A 24,661-nucleotide genomic window follows, 5' to 3' on the forward strand; every position below is an offset into this window, starting at 1 on the left:
TTGTAAGCTCGACGCCCTTCAGCCGCGGAGCGCCTGTTTGCACAGGATGCGCAGTGCGCCTTTCCCATTAGTCTGACGGGCCTGGCCTCTTATTTATTTAACATACATGGACGGGGCCGCAGATTCTATTTTAACGCGCATTCAAATTTGAATAGGGAACGTTTAGCCGAGTGTCTGCATTTCACTGACTTTTCACCTCTTTAGGTAAAAACAATATATCTTGTTTTACAATGCGCAATAATAGGTGCACAATAAGAAAGAACCACAGGCTGGTTCGTAAAGGAAACAATCTGACACCCTTGCTCTCGGAGGTTTATTCTTATTTATTTATTTATTTCGCACAGTGCTTTTATTTTTTTTCCCCGACCCTCGAGCAGGAAGAGAGAGATTTGCGCTTCATCCTGCGGACGGATGTTCTTCTCGTGCTACAGCGCCTTCCTGTAGTTTGAGCAAAGCCCCAACCGTGTTTTATTTGCCAGAAGACAAGCTGTAATGGCGTCGTCCGTGCCCGTGAAGGTACTATCCGTTTTGTCGCGTTCGCTGTTAGCTACACGTGGCGTGGCGTGGCTGAGCTCACCGACGTGGCGGGATTCGATCCCACCACCTTTAACCGCATGACGAGCCCTGGCAGCGAAGGGAAGAACCAGAGCTCCTCGGCGTTAGCATGTCGTCCTGGCTGCTTTGCTGAACAGCGAGAGTTTAACGCGTCGCGGCTAGACGTGTCTGTGTGAACTGGGAGGTTTCTGTTTTGGATGTAAAATGTGGTTTTTATTTATTTAGATGATGAAGTAGTGACTAGAAGTTGGGGCGTCCTGGAACACGTGGCAGGCGGAGGCGCGCCCTGCCGTCTTCAGCTCTGCAGCCTGACAGCTGAGCGGCGTTCAGGAAAATGTCCCAAAAACGGACCAGCCCGTTTTTCAGGAGCGTCTTCCGGCCTTCTGCATACCGAACCGTAGCTCTGCGGTAGCAAGTCACAATTAGCGTTTTTAAACTTAATATCCAGACTTTTTTTTTTTTTTTAGTGGCAGATATCTGCACTCGCTGCAAAACTTTTTTTTTCTCCAAAAAACTTGTTCTGCTCTTGTTTTTTTTTTTTAAGCAAATCCAAAATACAATTTTCAAAATGGCAGATAAGTACAATTAAACATATGGCAACCATAACAGATTTTTTTTAAAGACGAAAAATAAAATAAACTTAAACAGTCACATTAAAGTTAAATCAAAAGTAAAAAGAAAATAAAACAAATAACACATGGGGTTTAGCTAAAGTATACTGTTATCAAATCTGAAAACTTTAAGGCTTTGTTATTTTCCAGTAATGTTCTGCTCTTGTGTTTTCGTTGTAAATTATTTATTCAAGATGCACCCTAAAAAACCCAGCCACCTCTGATGACGTCACACAAGGCTCATCAGAGTCAGGGTTGCCAGTTCTGACTGCCGGTTTCCAGCCCAACTTACAAATCAAAACAAAGAAAAAAAAAACTCCACCCTAAATCTCAACCTCTCTTGAAGTCGAGATATTACACACATCGTAAAGAACCCGCCGTTAGCACACGCCTGCACTAATGCAAAAAAAAAAAAAAGCTTGCACATACAGGCTCCCCACAAAATGTGCAATCGGGCGACCAAATAACGTTCAAGGTCACTTTCCCAATCGTGTGGTCATAGCGACTGCAAACATAAAAAGTTAGCGTTAAGTCTGCTAACGTGAGCTGTGAATGTAACTTAAGGTACATTTTCTTTTCAGGTCAAGCTAATAATTTCTCTGTCACACACACGGTCACGAATTAGTTGGTTGATCAGTTGGAACTCATTCTCCGTTTGGGGTGTTTTATAATGGACATTAACCAATACCGTTTCATAATGGTGACACTTGATCAACCAATGACTGTTAATCATTGAGTCACATTGGGCAGATTCTAGACATTTCAAAATAAACTATTAAAATGAGTGCAAAGACAAAAAGTTTTAAAATGCACACCTTTTTTTTTTTTTTTTTTTTACTTTTCCTCCACACGTTAAATATTTTGATAGAATGTTTTTATTGGTTCTTTTAAAAAAAACAAAAAAAACAAAGAAAAACAGGCAAATGTTGTGAAAAAGCAGCCCAAATTTGAACAACTCGCCTAAAAGCTGTGTTTTCCCAGCCCAACGTGTTCACACACTGATCAGTACGTCTGTTTTCTTCATACTTTCCTGAAGCTTTTGCACCGAAACCATTTTAGCCGCATGCAGAAAAAACCCTCCATGGATGGTTTCAGGAATATTTGGCAACAGTAAAACCCGTAGAAGAGGTTTGTGGAACGGCCAGATTTACATAACCGAGCATCATTTCAAGGAAGGGTGTGATGTCTGCTCTGTGCGGACAGTTAGCCCATGAGCTATAGCCCCACTAACCTACGGTGCATTTCATTTCTTCCCAGATAACATCTCTTCACTCAGCAGTGAAGAGATGTTTAGTTAAGCTAAAGTGATATGAGCTGAGACTGCATGCTGTGTTGCTGCCCTGGCAGATCGCCTGTTAGCTTTGATGGAGACAAAATAGAGCTTTTACTAATTTTATAATTGATTAATTAATGCATTTAGAAACCAGAAAAGTAAACCCAAATGGGGGTAAAAACTGATTTGTACCAGTAAAAGTTCTAAATATGTTTACCGTCACTGTTTGCTTCTCCTTTGCCGTCAGTGGTGGCATCCTCCATATCCCTGCGATCATTGGAGCTGAACTCCGGCTTTAACGCACAGGGTTCAGTCCCTCAGAGGAAACCCGGATGCTTCCAATGTGTTACTAACTAATGCAACCTGATCGCTTCAACCCTCGTGTCTCTGGTGATGCCACTGACCCAGTTCACTCCTAACAGGGAACTAGCGAGGCTTTTTTCCACCGGTGTGCTTTTTAAAAGGAAGTGTTTTGACGTTGTGTGGCGGAAATCAGTACTTCCATCGTTTTTGTCGTTGGGATACATTTGCGTACGGGACCTTTATGGATAAGAAACGGGCTGAAAATAGGCAACATATAGGATTGTCTGCATGCTGCATTATAGCCTTATGGTAAAAACCTAGCTCTAGGTAAAAAGTGGGACACATAAGGGTCCGAGTAGGGTTACACAAATTACAGAGATTTTTCTGATACCAATTTAGTACCCCAGCTAGGACTTACACCGATTACCCAACTGGGTTTGCTGATGTGGGATCGATTTGGTCAGCCCATATGGGTCTCGTACAGAACATTCATTTAAGGCCTGCTTGGTGCCCATCCAGAGCACAATCCGTATGGGGCCCATGCACAGTGGGCAATCCCGATCTTTTTGAGTTTACTGCCTGCTTTAACAAACAGCATATATAGTTAATGCTTGTTTAACTTTTTGTTACTACTACCAAGGCCAACATATGGGGCCCAGAACATCGAAATAAAACAAACTGGAACCAGGTTAACTCTGAATCTAAAGTGGGGCCCATACGGGTCCTAGAAGCAGGGTGCTTGCGCAAGTCTTGAAAGTCTTAATAAGTATGGAATTTTGAAACACTGTTTTCCAGACCTTGAAAAGTCTTGAATTTTGTGTGAAAGTCTTAATAAAGTATGGGGAAAAAAATGTATTGTAGAATTTTACAGTATGCTCAAAGGCATTGTGAAATGAGAAATAGGAAGGTAGGCTATAAAACTATAATTTTACTAACTGGTCACGTACTGTATTAGCCTAATGGAATCAAACACTTGTTTGATGTGAAATTCATGTACTTGTGATTTTCATGTTTTGAAACGTTTTCATCAGTAAAAGCATAATTTACTGTGAATAATGCATTTGTTCATTGAATACTAGCCTATAAAAAAAATAACATTTCTAATAAACAGTTTGTACAATCTCAACCAATGAAGTAGGCAGTAGGCACACAAGTATACAAGTACATAAAGTTAAGGTCTTGGAAAAAAAATATCAGTTTTAAAAAAGTCTGGAAAAGTCTGGAATTTTAATTTGGAAAAAGAGCAAGCACCCTGTAGAAGGCTTGTATAAGTAGACTTAGTACCCATTTGGGCCCAACTTAGGCCTATTGGTCTTTGCCTGTTTTTGGTCAGGCCAGATGTGTCCCGTACCAGAAGCCCAGACCCCTTTAGGACTGTCCATCCTGATGGTAACCCGCACGAGGCCCATGTAGACATGTCGGCGAGGTGCTCTGCACACAGCTCACTTTGTTTGCTTTTACTGATAGAAGAGAAGATAATCTGGTTTGAAGGACAAACAGGAGGGTCAACTGACTTAGCTTCAGCCAGGGGGAACCCTAAGACTCGGTGTACAGTAGATCATATCAGGGCCTTATTTTAAGAACAGCTAAAGGGGAAACAAAGAAAAGGCATTTTGAAAGCTCTTTGGTCATATGTTAAAATGTTATTGGCGGTGCCACCTAGTGGTCACCTGCTGTCAGCATGACGCCGATTTCCTTTTAGTTTCACAGTTTGAATGAAGCCAGACGGAGCGAACCCATCTCTGCCTGACAGTGTAGTCAGTGTCAAAGATCAGCAGTCGCTTTAGACTATTAGGCGTTTTGTGTAAGAAAATCCTGCAGGTGGTGCAATAGGTGGCGCTGCCGCCTCTAACTAGAAGACTTCTAACTGTTTGGTTTGTAGTTTTTACATTCTCAGCAAATAATATACCATTACAGCAGGATTCAACAAGTCCTCAAGTTTCAGCTCAATACCTTTGAGACCCTTTCAGTGAAATCAGGACAAGAATTCAATATATATAAAGTCTGATTTATAGCTTTGTGCATTTGTACAAAACTTTCCCTCCTTTTTTTCCCCCTTTTCTTCAGATAGGGATCATCGGCGGCTCAGGTCTGGATGATCCAGATATCCTGGAGGGAAGAACAGAGCGTTACGTTGACACGCCGTATGGAAAGGCAAGTGGTTTTCTTCTGAAGCGTCCTCGCTGTAAAGATTCCCTCCTTTTCGTGCGTTCTGTCTTGGCTTCGTGGCGTGTTATGAATTATAATGAGAGATTTCTCTGTCCTGCTCGAGCAGCCATCCGATGCTTTGATACTGGGGAAGATCAAAAACGTGGAGTGCGTGCTCCTTGCAAGGTAAGCCCTTCTGTGCCGACACCCCGCCCTGCGGGGAAGGGGGTCAGGGTCGGAGCTTTGTGTGAAATGATATCTTGATTTATTTATTTTATTTGAACAAACATAGACATGGGAGACAGCACACCATAATGCCGTCGAATGTGAACTTCCGGGCCAACATCTGGGCTCTGAGAGAAGAAGGCTGCACTCACCTGGTGGCGACCACGGCCTGCGGCTCCCTGAGGGAAGAGATCCAGCCCGGAGACATCGTCATCATCGATCAGTTCATTGACAGGTGAGTGACGTGTGCCGTGAGGGTAAGTGCTCTGATCGTGTTATACCTCGCTCATCCAGGCCCGGTTACCGGTACCAAGCGATACTGAGGTTTAAAAAAGTTTTAAATGAGTAAAACCTTCCTGGAGGTTAAAGTCGGTTTTAAGGGCCTGACTCGCCGTTCCCCCTCTCCCGGCTGCTGCTTCTCGCTGCTGCTCAGCTGGCTGAAAGAACCTTATGAGACTTTTCCCTTGCATTCTGCAGTCATGACGTGGAAGCTGATTGGTCGCTTTAGGAACCATTTCTACAGCGATGACACCTTGAACGTGATTTTTCGTGAATTGTGATTTTTATCAACATTTCTTTGAATAAACCATAAAGTGCACTGCGTTTCAAACTGTTTCTCAAAGTAAAAACAACTAGTTTTGATTTCAAAACCAGCCTTCGCTCGGGTAAAGTTCCCTCTGTAGGTAGAGGGCGACCGATATCGGGTTTTTTTCCTCACCCCCCCGAGTGTCGGTATCGGCCGATACGCGCACGTGTTCGCCGATCCATTAGTGCATTCAGCAGCCGTGCCTTAAGATCACGCGAAGCGCATACATTGCCGCTCCCTCCCTGGCAGAGAGTTTTGAGTGCCAGCAACAAAAGGGTACATTTTCAACGTCTGATGTAGTTTTGACTGTCAAATTTAGCTGTGTCGGCCCTTTGACAGCCTGCCTGTGTCTCACTGTGAGCGGGAGGGAACAGCGGTGTGTGTGTGTGTATGTGTGTGTGTGTGTGTGTGTTTCTGGGTCTAAAAGCCCACGTCTGAGCTCCAGCTGGCCAGCTGCCACCGCCGTTCGTGTCCTCGTTACCAGTGAGAATCATGTATGCACACGAAAGCAATTACCAATCACTACGCCTCCAAGATCTGAATTTCCATAAAGCAACGTCCATACGCTGCAGCCGTGATCACTGTTTTTTTTTCTCCCGTTTGGTTGTGTTGACACCATAAAAAAAAAAACGAGCCGCTGTTGTTTTTTGGCTGCTCTGCCGAGCGTAACCGGATCCTCGGACAGAACGCTCGCAAGTCCAGTCAGTCCGACCAGCTGGTAACCAGGTAAACGGACAAACCGGGCCATTGTGAAGAGCACAAGCGTCCAGCAACCAAGGTAACTCAAAGAGAAAAAACACATTAGCTCATCACATATTACCAACTAAATAAAATTCTAAATAAAGTTGCTAAAAAGAGCTGAGTCATCTTTAACATCAAAAGTTGCAGACATAAATGGTTTTTGTACGGGAAACAAAGAGCAAACGATGGCTTTGATGCATTTGAAGAAATAAAACGCTAAATAGTACATGAGGGGTCACCATTCAGAGCAGAGGCTGACAACCTGAGCAGGTAGCCTGAGCAGCCGACCAGCTTATTTCAGCTTCTTCCACTTTATAATGAGCAGAACAGCAGTACTGTATAAGATGCGTGCGAAAAGAACTTCAGGTTGTTTGCGCTGTACAATAAATGTAATATTAAACGTAATATTTAATATGTGCCGTGCCTGTGCTCGTCATATCCTTGTTAGGCATTTTTTTAAACACTCAACTTTGATTCGGTCAGGTTTTATTCTTGCATGAGAATTTCTGCTGTCAGTTCATGTTTACTCGCGGTGCTGAGCTAAAACCCACTGCTGCTTGCTGCCAGTCAAACCGCTCTGTGTGTGTACACAGTACGTTGACTAGTTAACCGCCAAACCTGTTTAACGTGTACTTAGTCTGTGTTTCCAGCCGGGCAGTCCCTTTTAATGACAGTGAAAGTTGAGTGTTTGTAAAAAAGTGTGTGTATATGTGTATATATATATATATATATATATATATATATATATATATATATATATATATATATAATATATATATATATATATATATATATAATATATATATATAAAGAGGCCTATACTGGCCTCTTTAAAATGGCTGCCCCTCTTTTATCGAATAGATTTTAAGATTCTTTTATTAACTTATAAAGTTTTAAATGAGTTAGCTCCGCCTTATCTCTTCGGGACCTTTTTAAAATTTCAGTCTGTGTCCAGAACCTTATGATCAAATAATCAGCTGCTACTGACAGTTCCTCGGACCCGACTTAAGAGGAAAGGAGATCGGGCTTTTTCTGTCGTTGCTCCTATTCTATGGTCCAATTTACCTTTCCAAATTGGATCTGCTCACAGCCTGAATCATTTTAAATCACTTGTCAAAACTTATTTTTATTCTTATGCATTTATTTGAAGTACTGTTTTTTTATCATCAAAACACAAACCTGAAAAGTGTTGATTTTTGTATAGAGTTACGCTGATTACCCGAAATAAACTCCAATGCAACCAGTTCCCTTCAGAAATCCCTCAATTAGGCCATCTGTGTTTGACTTAATCTCAGTATACCAATAAATTACAGCAGCAAAGCAAAGGACTATATTTGGTAGGATGTGGTACAGAGGTGTGAAAAAGAGTTTGCCCCCTTCCTGATTTCTGATTTTTTTTTTTTTTTTTGCATGTTTGTCACACTTAAGTGTTTCCGAACACGAAACAAATTTAAACATTAGTCAAAGACAACACAAGTAAACACAAAATGCAGTTTTAAAATTAAGGTTTTCATTATTAATAAGGGGGGAAAAAGATTGAAACTCACATGGCCCTGTGTGACAAAGTGATTTGCCCGCCCAGTTAAAGCATAACTGTGGTTTATCACACCTGAGTTCTCCTTCTCTGGCCACACCCAGGCCTGATTACTGCCACGCCCATTCTTAATCAGGAAATGGCTTCATTAGGTCCAGCCTGACTAAGTGAAGAACACCAAAACATCCTCAAAAGCTAGACATCATGTCCAGATTCAAAGAAATTCAGGAACAAATGAGAGAGAAAGTGATTGAGATCTATCACTCTGAAGAAGGTTACAAATCCATTTCTAAAGCTGCGGGACTCCAGCAAACCACAGTGAGCGCCGTTATCCACAGACGTAGAAAACATGGAACAGTGGCGAACCTTCCCAGGAGTGAGCAGCCGAGCAGAATTACCCCCCAAAAATGGCGACGACTCATCCAAGACGTCACAAAAAGACCCCAGGACAGCATCCAAAGAGTTCACGCCTCCATCATCAGAAGGAGACTGGGCAAAAACGGCCTGCATGGTAGACTCACTGTGATAAATGAACCTCGTGAATCCTGATGTCTGACCTCTGAATCCTGATGGAGAACGTCTGGCCATCTGTTGGTGACCTCGAGCTGAAACCAACATGGGTTCTGCAGCAGGACAACGATCCAGAACACACCAGCAAGCCCAACTCTGAGCGGCTGTGGGAAAACAAAATGAATCTGGAGTGGCCTAAGTTCTATTAGGATGCTGTGGCATGACCTTTAAAAAGGCCATTCATGCTCCAGAACCCTCCAAAGTGGCTGAATTACAACAATTCTGCAAAGATGAGTGGACCAACATTCCTCCCCAGCTGGAAAAGACTCATTGTGACTTATGGCAAACGCGTGACTGCAGTCGTTGCTGCTAAGGGCGGCACGGCCAGTTATTAGTTTAGGGGGCACACTGCAAAAAAGGGAACTAAAAGTAAGCAAAAATATCTTGAAATTAGTATATTTTTCTTTGATTTGAGGAGCTAAATAAGACTATCTGCCAATGGAATGAGTATTGTTACCCCTAATATAAGATAATTAGATATCCTTCACTTGAAATGAGATGACGGAGATCAGTTGTTCCCATTTTAAGTGCAAAAATCTTATTCCATTGGCAAAAAGTCTTATTTACCTGCTCTAATCAAGGAAAAATACACTGATTTCAAGAAAATTTCACTTAATTCTAGTTCCCTTTTTGCAGTGCAATCAGTTTGTTACACAAAGCCATGTAGGTTTGGATTTTACTTCCTAATAATAAAAAGTCCACTTAAAAGCTGCATTTTGTGTTTTCTTTTGTTGTCTTTGACTAATATTTAAATTTGATGTTCTGAAACACCGAAGTGTGAAACACCATGCAAAAAAATAAATAAATCATAAATCCAAAAAAAGGGACTAACACTTTTTCACACCACTGTATTTCAAGTGCTGTGCATGCAGAGTGCATGCTGGATCTTTTTGGCCGAGATGTTAACGCTCACAAACGGAGGTGACCGGCCTCTGGGGGGAGACGGTGGAGCTCACAACGACTGGCTGGACCCTGTGATGTAGGGGAAAAAAAGTCAAAATGTGGGTTAATGGAAATCAATGCTGTCTTGAAATATTCAGCAATAGTGTCCTGTGTTTCACTGATTTCCTGCAGCCCCAGTGTAAACATGTCTGCAGTGTGAGGGCCCTAAGAGGTTTTTTTTATAGAACATTAGGAAAGAAGCCGCATCGGGGAGACCAAGGAGCGCAGCAGGGCAGGTCACAGAATCCATTTTAGTCAATTATCATAATATAAGGCGGTGCAACATCAGAAAAATATTTAGTTGCCATAATATTTCAGAAAATCCCATCTTCCTGACAGATCTCTCTCTTTACCACTAGATTAGATTAGATTAAACTTTATTGTCATTACACAGGTACAGGTACAAGGCAAGGAAATGCAGTTTAGGTCTAACCAGAAGTGCAATAGCAGCAAGTGCAGGATAAACAATGGTTCCATAAGTACAGGACATGGATTATTACTGAATAAATATAGAGATGGATACTATTATAAATAGAATTTTACTGATAGATTGTCCTGTGAGTACCACTACACAATGTACCCAAAAGCACTCGGCGGTCGTTGGCATCTCGGCCTCTAAACACGTACGCCAGATGTGAGCATGAGGGACAGCTGGAGTCCATCCAGGTGGCAAAAAGGAATGTTGGTCCTCGCGGTCCTTTTTTTTTTTTAAACTCAGCACTATGAATCGTCTTGTTACTGAGAAGTGTTTTATGAATCAACTCGCCTTGCCTTGATGATGTCACGCATAATGGCGATGCAACAACGGACAGTGACTCAGCCGCCGAGTCATGATGCAAAGTGAAAGACTGAGCGGCGAGAGCATTAATCCGAGTCACCACGGTAAATGTAGCGGGCTCAGGACTGACACTTTTTTTTTTATTAAATCCCAATAAAGCTCTTTGTGCTTGTAATGTGACGAAATGTGAACAAGAGAAAATAAAGCATAATGCGGCCGTTGTTCAGAATCAGCATCTATTTATTGCACTGCAAAAACAGAACTAAAAATAAGTAAAATGTTCTTAAATTGTGTATTTTTCCTTGATTTGAGCAGGTAAATAAGATGATCTGCCAATAGAAGAAGATTTCTGCACTTAAAATAGGGACAATTTACCTCCATCATCTTATTTCAAGTGCAGGATGTCTAATTATCTTATTTTAGGGGTCAAAATACTCATTCCATTGGCAGATAATCATATTTACCTGCTCAAATCTAGGACAAAAACACAAATTTTAAGAACATTTCTACTTATTCTTACATCCGTTTTTGCAGTGTGGCGTTTTGTCTCATTAGGTCAGATTGATGTAGGTGATTCCCCCGGTGATTACGCTTGATTGTAAACATGGAGAAATCGTCTCCCCTGCACGCAAATGCGCCACAAGTCTTGGTTTCCTCGCATAGAAAGCTAAAAAACCAGGGCGCACGGACCTCCACGGCACGGCGGGACATTTTCTGAGCTCCTATTTGAATCGGAAGCCGTGCGGGTTGGCACACAGCGACGCGAGCTGATTTAAATAACCTGCTCTCCAACATTTCGCAGCCTGTGGTCGTGTTGCGCGAGTTGAGGAACCAGATGAACTATCGGCACCGCGACTTATTCATCCGAAATGAGGAAGCTGTGTGCCGGGACGTGCTCAGACTTGTCCCACTTCATGTGATGGCATCGATTTAGCTGAGGACAGCGCCTTTTGCTGGTCCTGCTGCACACACCGAGCGTTTGCTAAATGGATGCCTTTGTCCGTTTGTACTGACGCCCCGCGTTGCTCTCGACCTAAATCCAGACCCAACGAGTCTGTAACCGATCTTACCGGTTGATTAAATAGCTAAAGGTTCCACCCCTTACTGGCTAGACAGCATTTTTTTTGAAAATTTAAATGTGCTCATTGTACATGTTCAACGGCTGCCGTTTCATGGAAGTGATTTGGAAGTCCAGAAAACGCAACAAATTATGGCCCTTATTATTATTTATTTGTTTACAATTATGTTTCCAGGCTAGTCTGTGTCTGGTCGCCCTGGATACGTCAGCTTTTTACATTGTAGGAACACCAGGCACGGCAGAAAACTGCAGATTATGAAATAATCTGAAATGTTTATTTTTAACATTGAGCATACGAGGTTGACAAAAAAAAAAGAAAGAAAGAAGAAGAAGAACTCGAGGTACAGATTTGGACTGCCTCTTATCCACAGCATACAGGCTCAAATACACACGCATACACACAAGGGCTGGGCGATATGGACTAAAAATAATGTCTGTATTTCTAGGCTGAATGCAGATAAACAATATCCACCTCCAATAGGTTTCTGTTTTCATGAAGTAATTATAAAAAGGCATCTCTGAATCAAAGCTTTATCCTAAATGTCTCACAGATACAGTTTTAACAAACATTTGTAGATAAATGTGAGAAATACATAAAGGTGTAATTTTAACACAGCATAGAGCGTTGCGTAAATGATGTAGTCTCAATTTATATCCCTTTTTTAAATTTTTTATTTATTTTTAACATCTCAATACATTATCCTGGCCTGATACACCCCTCCCACCCCCCCTGGGCATGATACTTCTTCCACCGTGCCTGCAAGCCACACCTTGACGACTCTACAAATCCTTCTAGCCACAGATGGCAAATATCAGTGGGATTCATGTATGGACTTTAGACTGTGTGTATAAACATTATGCCTGTGTAGATTATAAAGAATCCCCAATAAATTTGACCCGGTGCGACCACTTCTTATTTTTTTTAATCATTACTCGTGGAGGTTCAAATAAATCCATTACAACCCCTAGGCGTAAGTAAGTGCGTGTAAACTTGTGACTACCTTTCAGCAGTGTTTGTCTTTCTCAGACATATCTCGCCGTTTGCTTCAGGATTATACGTAATATTCTGTGCGCACGTGACTTAGGAAACATTCTCCATACTTTCTTTGCAGCCGAAACGCAAGGCCAAGGATTCACAACGGGGCATTGTTCTCATCCCACACGGATCGGCGCCGTTGACGTTAAGCTAAAGTATATAGTGGCTGACTTTAGTCGCCCAGCGCCCGTGGTTCTGAGTAAGAGACGAGGGCAGGGCGTCCTAAGTGTTGAATTCTGAGGAAACGCATGGAAACAAGAAGCTTCGCCTGCAGTCAGCTCTACTGGATTCGCCGCTGCCAAAGTTTAATCTTTTAGTAGTTTTTTTTATTTTTACTCCATGTATTTCCTATTGTCTTTAAATAGTACAGTAATACTAAAGGTATCAAGCCTATGAAATAAAATATCATTTGAAATCTTACGCATATTTTCATCCTGACAGTGTAAGCAATAAGAACAAAATGCTGTTTTTCTCCACTGACCCCAACACTCACGCGATTCATGACAAAGAAACAAGCTGGAGGAGTCCGTCGCTCCCGGATAGATGAGGAAAAAGCTGTTTTATTGGCGTCATGGCAGATCGTACGCGTGTGCAGTGTCAGCGGCCATGCTCGTTATACCCCAGATTTATCATCAATGCACCATTAATGTGTGAGAAAAGGAATTCTGCAAAAACGTATTTAATTACAGTAAATATCGGCTTATCCAATAACCACCACGCTGCTCGCTATCTGCAGTAAAACCCAAAAACAGAACGACGGTAATGCCGCAGAATTAAGGCATTTGGCGCTTCATTGCGACTCATATTGTTGCTGTAATGCTCCCCAACACTAACACACGCTCTCATGCTGCTCTCCTCCTTAACTTATTCTCTTTATTATGTAACATGTTCCACTTTGACTTGGTTTACCCTGCATTTTTTTTGACACAAGCTCGACCTGTTCGCGTCAGCAGCATTTGCGAGTGAGCTCAAGTGAACACCGTCCGCCTCTCCTTCTGCAGGACCACCAAGAGGCATCAGACGCTGTACGACGGGCAGCCCACCAGTCCGCCGGGCGTCTCCCACATCCCCATGGCCGAGCCGTTTTGCAACAAAACCAGAGAGGTCAGTTTGTAAGACAACAATAAAAATAAAAAAGTCTGAATCAAATCAACGGCTCACGTGTGGAAACATGCTGGGGATCTTCTGCTAATGCGGGGGGTGGGGTGGGGGGGGGGTATGCTGGAACCAGGCTAAAAGACTAATTGAGGCGGAAGTCACTCCATTTAGACGGCTGGTAATCAAGGTCAACTGAGGAACCAAAATGGCAGCAGACTCACATTTGCTGGAATGACGTAATATCCCTATGCCCAGTCTGACTCACCAGTTATATAAAGTTTTATGTTTAAAGCTTGATTTCCTATTTTTTTTTCCCTCTTTAGTGACTCTTTTTTTATATTACGCAAACAGATATTATCAGTAACAGCAGCAATTTCCTAATGACAAAAAAAAAAAAACACTTGATGACTCCTTTGTGTGCATGTGTTGCTGTGGCTTTGGGGACTTTCTTTATTTAATGGTATACAAACACATGCATATCTTATTCATATATATCCCATTGTGTGAAACAATAAGAATAAGTTCTGTTCTGATAAAAGTGGAATCAAACGCCGCCCAGATGAGCCGTCCCCGCGCAGCTTTTTCTCAGGCACTGCATTTCTCTGTAACAGCTCCTGGTGGAGGTGGCGCGGAGCCTGGGCGTCAAGTGCCACGTGCGCGGCACCATGCTGACCATCGAAGGACCCCGCTTCTCCTCGCGGGCCGAGAGCCTGATGTTCAGGCAGTGGGGCGCCGACGTCATCAACATGACCACCGTGCCGGAGGTGGTCCTCGCCAAGGAGGCGGGCCTGTGCTACGCCAGCATCGCCATGGCGACCGACTACGACTGCTGGAAGGAGCACGAGGAGGTGGTGAGTGCAAGGATGCAAGGACACGGGTCCAGATGGGGGGTTTTTCGCTGACTCGGTTTCCTTATGAGAGAGCTGGGACTCACGGGGACAACGGCGGTTTCACGCTTTCACACCAAAAAAAAGTCTGACTTTTGGCTGAATGTTGTCTCGTTGATGAATTAAGTAAGAGGAGGGCGTGAGTCGTTCTGTGTTTCTACATTGTTTTGGGGGGACACCCATCTCACGGGTGCCGAACGTCTAACCAGGAAGGTTTTTTTTTTTTCTCATTTTTGTCACACGCAGTGATCATCCCCAGTGCTGTAAACATGTAAGCAGCCAGAGTTGTGAATGGAGGTAAACAGCCTATGTGCCCATTTTACTATCAGTTTGACTTTCTACTTGTGACATCTTGAAATTCCTCAGTGACGTAACAGAGACATTTTCACTTCACGTTTCCGTAGCCACACAGTGTGACTGCAGAGGGATCCGTTAATGTTTAGGCTGACCTATATGGGGTCTGATTGGCTCATTAGGATACTAAGCATTAATGTTTGTGTCTCTTTTTTAAGCCGGACATACGCTGTACGACTTTTTGCCCTTTTCGGGCCGATAAGTTTTTGGATCGGGCCGATCCAATTGTGTAGTATACAGGGGGTAACGAGGGGCGATCAGCCTATCATGCCCACCTCCTGATCAGGAATCGGACGGTCGGATGAAAATCAAACGTTTGAAATTCAGTCGGCCCTCGTGAGGCGATCGTGGGGTGATCATGAGGTGATTGTGAGCGCATCCTGCTGTTGAAGCAGAGCTACGAGCGTCTTTGAGCCGATTTCCCCCAACCTCGCGCACTGCACACTTTCCTTGCAAACAAGGAAATTCTTCTTCGTTTTCTCAGATGTAAACATAGGAGTGGAGAGAAGCATGACGGCGGTGCGTGTGACATGGAGTCAAACTACGGAAGAGCAACTCGTAGAATTGCCAAGGCAGCGCGTTTCGTTCTAGTGAGCCTCATATTTAACAGTGAGCATCGACACTTTCTCCTTTTTCTTCTTCTACTATTGACATTTGGCTTCTGGGTAGACGAGTCCGAGTAGCGCCATCTCTCTACGGGAGACGTGTGGTTTTTGAACGGACAGTGTGAGCAGTCAGGCCGTATCAGAGCGTCGGGCTGCACAGTGTAAGAGCAGATATCGTGAGCTGTGAACTTTTAAACCCTGCGGTTTCGTCCTACAGTTTGAGCTGTATATGAGTACAGCTAGTGAAAATATTGTACAGTGTATGCCCGGTTTTAGTCGGCTTCTTTTAGCCAGCTGAATGGCAGAGTGCAGCAACACGCGGGGGAGGGGCAGTGCTGTGTTTATATGGGACATCAGGTTCTGCCGGAGGTTTTCCTTCCCGTTAATGGGGAGTTTTTCTTTCCACTGTCGCTTCATGCTTGCTCAGTATGAGGGATTGCAGCAAAGCCATGTACAATGCAGACGACTCTTCCTGTAGCTCTACGGTTCTCCAGGAGTGAATGCTGCTTGTTAAGACTTTGATGCAATCAACTGGTTTCCTTATATAGGAAATTATTTTGGCCAATCTGTATAATCTGACCCAATCACTATAATCTGACCCAATCTGTATAATCTGATTGATTTTGACTTTGTAAAGTGCCTTGAGATGACATGTTTCATGAATTGGCGCTATATAAATAAAATTGAATTGAACTGAATTGAGAACACTGGCACGTTCTCTTGAGATCGCATTAACCCGCAGGAACGTCACAACCCTAAATGGTTGCGGCATTAAACCTGAAACCTTTGTTATGCCTCGACGCCGATAACCCGCCTCGCTACGCCGCACGTATGGGTAACAGCGCGAGAGACAACAGCAGTCGCCTTACAGAGCACTGAAATAATTCCTGTGAACTTCATAAGTAGTAAGCTAAAATCTCTTGTTTGTGTAAACCTTCTGATAGCGTGATCCTCTTATGTCCTGCACGTAAAACCGTTCTTTACCAAATACGATTTGGTTGGCCTTTTGTCACCTCACACCAGCGGTAATAAGGAAGCGGACCTGAATTATCACACACGGCTGTTCACTGATCAGCAGGTTCCCGTCTCGTCGCTCCGTGTCAGACTCTGAACCTCCTGTGCCGAGCTGTGTTGTAAAATGATTATTTTACAATTATGTCCCCCGTGTCCCGTGGTAGCCGTCGCGTTTTAAAAGGTTGGAGATAATTTTACAGCAAGCCAAGGTGATAACCAGCGGCCGGACGCTGGCGCCTGCAGGTCCGCTCGCAGTCGTCTGTGTAATTTACCGACCCTTTATATGGCTTTAAGTATCGTCTTGTGCAACCTGTTGGCGACGCAGCGCAGCCTTAACAGCTCGGGTCATATTTTTTTTTTTTATATGAGACTGAGCTCTGACGACTCACCCCCCCCCCTCCCCCCCCCCCCCCCCCCCCCCCCGCCGCGGCGGTCCACTGTTACTGTCTGTGGCTTCCTATAGCTTCTGAGTGGCCTTTGCTGTTGCAGCCTCTAAAGCAGTTGATACAGTGTGTGTGTGTGTGTGTGTGTGTGTGTGTGTGTGTGTGTGTGTGTGTGTGTGTGTGTGTGTGTGTGTGTGTGTGTGTGTGTGTGTGTGTGTGGGCGGACGAATGAATTTTGGCTTATTTGTCACCCATCCAGCCCGACTCACAACTCCACTTCCGAGTTCCTGCAGCTGACCTCTTCCCCCTCCTGTTGCTAAACACTTCGCCACATCCTTCCGCCTCCTCCTCCCCCCCTCCCCCCCTCCTCCCCTCCTCCACCCCCTCATTCACTCCGGCCCAGCCTCCTATCCTGTCCTATCCCGGTTTAACCCCTTCCCCAACGCCGCACGCCCCCACTCGGCTCAGCCTGCCAGCCTCCGGTGGAAGCCCTGCAAGAGGAGGTTGAGTCACAATGAGTCATGAGCTTCGCTGTCTTCGCGCTATCAAACGGCACAACACCAACACAAACCCATTCATTAAAGCGTGACATAAAAACAGAGGAAGGAACAGCCCGCCTTGGCTGTATTTCACGCTCATTACGTCGTGTTTAGACTCCTCTGTCCGATATGATTTGTGGATTTCTGAAAAAGCTGTTTTCCTGAAAGCGTGCGTGAAGAGAAAAACACGGGGGGTTCCTGTGCAGCCTTGGACGGCGAATGTTTGAAGTTAATTTCACACATTTAAAATGTTAAAAAAAAAAAAAAAAAAAAGCAAAAGAGATATATAAAATTTAAAGATGCAGCGAGTGGAATAAGACAGAACAACAAAAAATATGTTGGAACAGAGATGCACCTGTTAGATGTTTAATTTCCATATTACACATTTCCAATAGGAAATGACAACAAAACAACATTTCTTCTACTTTCTTAACAGTAAAATATTCACAGCAAATATTTTCTTTATTAAAACAGCCAATAAACATATTGGTCTCTCTCTGGATCTCTCATGATCCTCAAACACAGAAAACTCCTGCGGGGGATGGTACAGCGGCATCCGTACAGGCAAAAGATTTACAGCATACCCTAATTACAAGTCATATTGTAGTTAAGCGTCAATCAGATTTTTATTTCTACAACTCAGAATTTATAGGTTTAGAAGTTTTAAGATACATATATGTTTTTTACATGATTATACTTTAAACAAAACAGTGGTGTCCAAGGGAATATTTGAGAATAAAAAAACGCTGATTTGCTTTTATGCGTTAGATTGTTGTATCACCAGCTGAACAGCGAGCTCCGTGTTTTCCTCTGTGGACTCTTTATTTCGAAGAAACAAGGCGACTTTGATATAATGCGTCAAGCTTCCTCGTATCTGCTGTGCAGCCTGAATGAAGCGCTAGAACTTCTCTATGGAAAGTACGGTGAGGTGCAACATTATTCAAACTTCTCCTTTCATTCAACTCAAAGGTTTGCATCCGATAGGAAATGAGACGGGCGTCTCTCGAAGGATGAAACGACAAATAATGAAGTATCACTATTGAAGAAAGTTGTGCTTTCATTGTCATATGATTAAAATGGCGTGTTAAAATTCTGGGCATCCCGTTTTCAGTTATTAATTGAAAATATTTGTCATCACAGTTATCAAACCCTTCTTATGATTTCTTACCGAGCATATTTTCCACTGGGATTTTGGAAATAAACTTTGATGATGATGAGTTTCAAGTCTGTGAGGTTTGAAGGCCTCCTTGCCATCACCCTAATCTTGGCATCCCTGCACAGATTGGCTGACCAAGTTGGCTCTCTGGTTGTTGTTAATATTGCTTCCGGCCAGGAAATACAATATTTGTTAAATTAAAGTATTACTCCAAACCTAATAATTTTCCCCGTAACTGTCCTCTTTCCTCCTTCCGAGGGCAGAAATGTGCAGCTACAGTCACCAGCCGATTTCCTCGTTGCTTCTTTCATTAAATCACAAATATTTGATTGTTTTCCAAAATAATCAGAATATTAGACTAGAAATTGCTCAAGAAAGCTGAGTAACTTCTAGATCAACCGTCTAGAAAAACATACATATTTATGAGGGATATCAGCTTGTGGTAAATCTGCCACATTGTCCCTTGAATTACATATTTTTAGTTTGAGTAAGAAATCATAGTTTGAGTTACTCCCTGAAACCCGTGAGGAAATGGCACAGGCTGCCAGCTACTTAGATAGTTCTCTATTTTATCAGAGGCACTCTTTTGTGCTGACACGAGGCTAACCTTGTGCACAGAAACTTTGTAAATAAGAGAAATCACTGTGGAACATTTTGTTTACCTCATCAAATTAAAAACAAAAAATGCGCTGAGCGAATGCAAACTGTCCACCACATGCTGCATATGCAGTAACTTTCCAGTTAGCCCAGCTTTTAAAATGTGCACATTTTACAATTTACTTAAAAACTAATTTAAGAGTGGGAGGGCAAGTAATAGAGAGATGATTATTGTTGTCTAAAAAAGGTGTAGAATATTGAAAATTAGCATCTGCCCCGGTTCAGGAACGACGACGATTTACATCAGTTTATATGCGTGTATTGTTTGTTTTGAATCGTCTTTATTTGCCAAATACACCCAAAAACGCTTGTGTTATGTGAAGGGCAAAAAGGGTCTGTATTTGCAAAGAGGCACAGATTTATTTTTGATTTATCCGGATGCCTAGAAGATGTTTACGCAAAGTCTCATAGTGTTTAAATTTATTTTGCATCTACTTCTCTCCTTTCAGTCTCAGTTGTGTGATTCATTCCAAACATTTTTAGAGGGCTGAATTACGATAACAGAAGTCGTAAACGACATTTTTATAGCTCGAAACGCTGAGCAACAGCTGGCGTTATTTCAAGTCCACGAGCCAGAATTTTCACATTGTAACACTGTCAAAATTCAATGGATCCAGGTCAAATGCACTACTGGAAACCAAGGTGGCTAAAAGAGAGAGGTTTTACAGGAAATTTGTATACAGCTCCCTGCAAAAAAATGTCTGCTCTGATTGTTATCCCGTTACAGCCAACATAAAACAGTCTGTGAAATAGAAGGGAAAGAATACAATGTTTTCAACACACCTCTAATATGTCTCTATATTCATTAAAAGACGGGCAAAGAAGAAGACATCGCCGAAAGAAAACCGTGGAAAGTCACGATTGCCACAAGCAATGTAGGAAGTAAAACAGAGATGTGAAAGAATGCGCTCTGGACAGATGAAACCAAAATTGAACTTTTTGCCTGATTGGCAAAAACTTCATGTGTGACAGCTGGCTAAACACTGCACATCAACCCGATCGCCCCGCACCGCCCCGATAATGAAGCATGGTGGCGGCAGTATCATGCTGCGGGGATGCTTTGCTTCAGCAGGAACAGCGAAGCTGGTCAGAGCTGAAGGGAAGTTGGAAGGGGCCAAAAACAGGGCAGTCCTGGAATGAAAGCTGTTGGGACGCGGACCCTTAACGTAAAGTGTTTTTGGTTTGTTCTGGTTCCGCATACCTAGAACCAGAACCAAAAAACGGAGAAGCAGCATTTAGTTCCACTTATCTGGAACAAACTTCCAGAAAACTGTAAAAGTGCTGAAAGCCTGAGTTCCTTTAAATCAAGATAAAAAACACATTTGTTTAGAGTTGCCTTCGACTGTTCTGGTTAAACAGTTTTACTGAAACATCATTTGTTCAACTTTGTAGTCCAACTGTTTTTAATGTTTGCTTTTAGTTTCTATTTTTCCATGTTCTATTTTGTTTCTACATTTTATTCCTACTTGCTTTTATTCTGTTTTATTTTCCTGTATTTTAATCATGTAAAGCACTTTGCATTGTCTCTGTACTGAAATGTCCTATACAAATAAATTTGCCTTGCCTTAACAAGCAGCCTACAATGGAGTGGTTCAGATTAAAGTGTGTGTTAGAGTGGCCTAGTCAAAGTCCAGACCTAAATCAGGTTGAGCTGGAGCAAGTCGGCGAGTAACACACCGTCCCCATGGTAACATGTTGTAGTGGCATTCATATGAATTCATATGAATAAAACTCTTCACATCCTCCAGCTTGGTTAAGACCACTTCTGCGTGTTAAATAAGAAAACGATTAGCACCTCTGATATTCAAATGATGAAACTTTTCTGTGTTAGACTTTTCTTTTAAATTAAAACCGGAGGAATAAAAGCAGAGATAAAGGGCTAGCAGAACTTCCTAAGGAACTAAAGAGCTAGTTTAGGGTTATGGCACAGGCATCCGAACACCTAACCCACTAACCAAAAGTGGGAAAAGAAGAGCGTTGATGATCTTGTAAGGAATGCCGAAGGTCTGTCGCAGCCACGGAAGAGAAATGTTCGTCGTCGTATAATGCGCGCTGCTGTCTTTCCTGTTTTTCAGGTCTGCGTGGATAACGTCCTGAAGACGATGAAGGAGAACGCGAACAAAGCCAGCAGCATCCTGCTGACTGCCATACCGCAGATCAGTCAGATGGACTGGACTCAGACCACCAAGAACCTGAAAGTAAGCTGGCCACAAAGTAACACTTCAGTAAGATCGGCTGGCAAGCCTCGCTCGTGTTTTTAGAGCGACGTTCTTCAAATTTCCTCCCATTTGTTTGTTTTCTCTCTGTTATGTTGCACCGACTCTAAAGTTGCTCGGAAAAAACCCCAATCCTCTTTAGAAGCTCTGCTCATAACGCTGGCTGACGTTTCCCCCTAAAGCAAAGACAGACGCTGTATAACGTCACAGATTATTTACATTATGTGGAAGTAATTACAAGAACGGCAACGAAAATGCATTTCTTAAAGAAAAAAAACAGAAGCTCCCCGTGTTTATTTTTACTCCTGGAACACCCTTTGCATGCCTTTGGTGCAAGTTTTAAATATTCCTAATTTGAAACGGGGGTAGAATGAGTGTTAAAACAACTACGGATAATTTTTATGTGTGTGTGTCTCTAACAAATACAGCTGTGTTCAAAATAACTGTTTATGGCAAGTGGGTGAAGCTCAAAATGCCTTAAGTATTTATTTCCATATATGCAAATACAATGAGAAAAGCGTACACTGTACTCAGAACATGGATGAAAAAAAAATTAAAGGAAACATTTACTGTAGGAACTGAAAAATGCTTTTAGTTTTACATTGATTCATCAGATTAATATTCCGCTGTCCAGCTGAGCCCAAAGTCATTCACGCACCTAGCAGATTCAGGTTTAGAAGTCATCTTTTGATTTCACAAGCATTTTTCCCCCCCGGCTGGAAGCAAGTGTAACGTTTTCAGCGGCCCAGGCAGATTCCCAACGTGAGTCTGTGCAGGGAGCTGAACGATTAGGGTGATGGCAAGGAGGGCCTTCCAGCCACAAAGACCTGGAGCTCGTCGCCAAAGATATGTCATCAAAACACCAGCGGAAGCGTGCAATGGAAACGGCATGGATGGTCGGAGAGTATACAAAGGGTTTCATTACTGTAACGTAAATGAAGAATTTTCCATTCATCATTGAACCAGATTCAAATTATTTTTGAGCTGCCATTTAAAACAAAATGTGAATAAAACATTTGTTTATGATTGATACTCCTGTTACATTGTTCTACTTTAGGTTCTATATTGGTTGAATGAATATCATTTATAATCTAAATGTGCTAGGTCCTGAGAACTGCTTCACGTTGTGTTTATTGACCGATTTTATGTGGTACAATGCGCTCGAAAATATGTTAAAATGTGTAAGTACAACTTTGGTTAGCAACGAAGCCGCTCCGCTCAATGAATATTCAGAGCATTACGGTACGCTGTGTCACTACCTGATTGGACCCCTGAGCTGTCTACAAGACTGCCTGACTGTAATGTCTAAACTAGAAGTGCATTCATGTAAAGGCCCCCCACATACTCTGGCGTAGTTCACTCCGTACTCGAGGCGGACTCTGCGCGGACTCCACGCGTACAGGTACGTGTCACACTATAAACTTCTCGGAGGCAAGAAATCTTCACATCGAACTGTTTTATATGTGACACCGATATCGATACACTTAGCTGCTTCAAGCAGGCGGTCACAAAGACGCACAGCATCACAGTGCCTCTAGGTGGGAGGATGATGGAAAAGAAACGCCTCTAGGTGCTAAGCTAGCTAAACACATCTCACCATCCGTTCGTAGGCTTCGTCCCACTGGCAGGAAGTGTGGGAATTGTAGGAATTTGCCACGAGAAATGTAGTTTATTTTGGCCTTATGTTAGAAACAGGGCAGTGTAATCCAACTACTCTGTCCTCCCCACAGAGACGGATAGCTCTCCCTCTCAGGAGAGAGCTGTGTACCTGAAGGGGCGGAGTGATGTTACACACTTGGGAAGAATATTTACTGCGCCTTAAAATCCGGTAGATGTCTCCTCATCGTTACAGCACACACACACGTGACTAGACCTTGATCACCACAGAGATGATTATTGGATGAGCCTTTGCCAGTCTGGTTACTCTTTGATCTATTCGGAGATGGTTGTCCGTTTTTCTTCCCTTCCCTGCCTTTCCGGTTTTGGTTTCCATCTTTAAGCATTTGACATCATTCTGCTTGGGCAGCCTATCATTTTCTTTGCCTGTTTTATCCAAACCACCCCCCCCCCCCCCCTCAATCAGCCTTTCAGTCCCAGCGTTCTGTCCGTCTGAGAAATGTCCGGAGCAGCTCGTATTAGCGGAGAGATTTACATCACCTCCTGCCGTCGTCCTTGGAAAGGGGTGGGCTACCTGTTTAGATCCTGTTTAGTCACCAAGTGAATGACCTCACCGATTAAATGTGGATAAATGTGGACTTTTTAATTAATGGTTCAGTTAGTGAGTGTTGTTCTATTTTCTACACCTACTAGTAAAGTATTTAACGCATAAAATTAGCGTCTCTGCCAAATGCAGCGAGTAATCTGGTCGGGGATGTTCACATTTCTCTGATACTCGCTAAGGAGAACCGAGGTCACCAAGAAATGGTGTGAAATGAAAGGATGAAGGTTTTTTTTTTTCTTTGTTTTGTTGCAGTCCATGGCGCAGTCTTCCATAATGCTACCAAAGCACTGAGAGGCGAAGGAAAAACACCACGTGCACGCGTACACCCCACCACAGACGACGGACCCTATCTCTGCCTGTGGATTCATCGTCGGTGAATCACGAGAAAAAGTGCCTCGCGGGGGGGGGAAAATTGCACCGCAGTTTGTTTAGCTGGAGTCTGAGGGCTCCTCGATTCAAAATGCACCTGGAAGCACCGCTGAGTCACAGGTCTCTCCTTTTCACCTTTTTGCTAACTGCATTTTCCAAAAAGTCTAGAAATTATACTTGATATATTACAGACTCTCTTTTTTTTTGTATTTTATAAACCGTTAAACTTTCTATATGTCCTGCCTTTCAATATTCAGTGTTAGCTTTAGGTCATATAGGTCGAAAGACGAGCTGCAAGTTCAGCATATGCATACAGTATATTACAGCAAAGTCTTTATCACAATGCGCAGGTGAAAGTTTGATTTGTAGAACTCCTAATGCCAGCATACAAGTCTTAATACTTGGGATATTTTTCTGCTTTTGGAAATTATAATCATCTTTACTTTTATCAGTTATTTTCCATGCAATTGACAATAGAACCTGTGCTCTTTATGCGCTAAAACAGAAGAGGTATTCGGGACCTCCTTAGTTTGTGTAAGATGATTGTTTATCATCGTGTATTAAAACTGTATGTTTATCTTGCACTCATGCACGAATACATGTAAACCGGCTAATTTGTTTTCTATTTTTGGAATCTCTGGCCTTGTATTTTCTTGGGACTTTGTGTTGCTTAATGCCCTTTGAGTTTCTTGCATTTCCTCTCTTTTTCGGAGTGAATTGTAAATGCTTCCTGCATGAGCAACTATCTGAATAAAATATAAAACGAAACCTTGAAATCATTG

The 24,661-nt window shown here is 42.8% G+C and overlaps 1 protein-coding gene across 1 annotated transcript; it reads left to right on the forward strand.

Moving 5' to 3' along the window:
• The first annotated feature begins 375 nt into the window (after positions 1-375).
• On the forward strand, positions 376-24,655 carry LOC105939868 (methylthioadenosine phosphorylase). The gene is made up of 8 exons (XM_012882202.3): positions 376-516; positions 4,810-4,896; positions 5,018-5,076; positions 5,183-5,350; positions 13,382-13,484; positions 14,090-14,329; positions 21,149-21,271; positions 23,763-24,655. Exons 1-8 carry the CDS (start codon positions 493-495, stop codon positions 23,799-23,801), a joined length of 843 nt encoding a protein of 280 aa, XP_012737656.1. The 5' UTR covers positions 376-492; the 3' UTR covers positions 23,802-24,655.
• Positions 24,656-24,661: the final 6 nt, after the last annotated feature.

The sequence above is a fragment of the Fundulus heteroclitus genome, chromosome 5 (assembly GCF_011125445.2).
Source record: "Fundulus heteroclitus isolate FHET01 chromosome 5, MU-UCD_Fhet_4.1, whole genome shotgun sequence".
NCBI classification, from domain to species: domain Eukaryota; kingdom Metazoa; phylum Chordata; class Actinopteri; order Cyprinodontiformes; family Fundulidae; genus Fundulus; species Fundulus heteroclitus.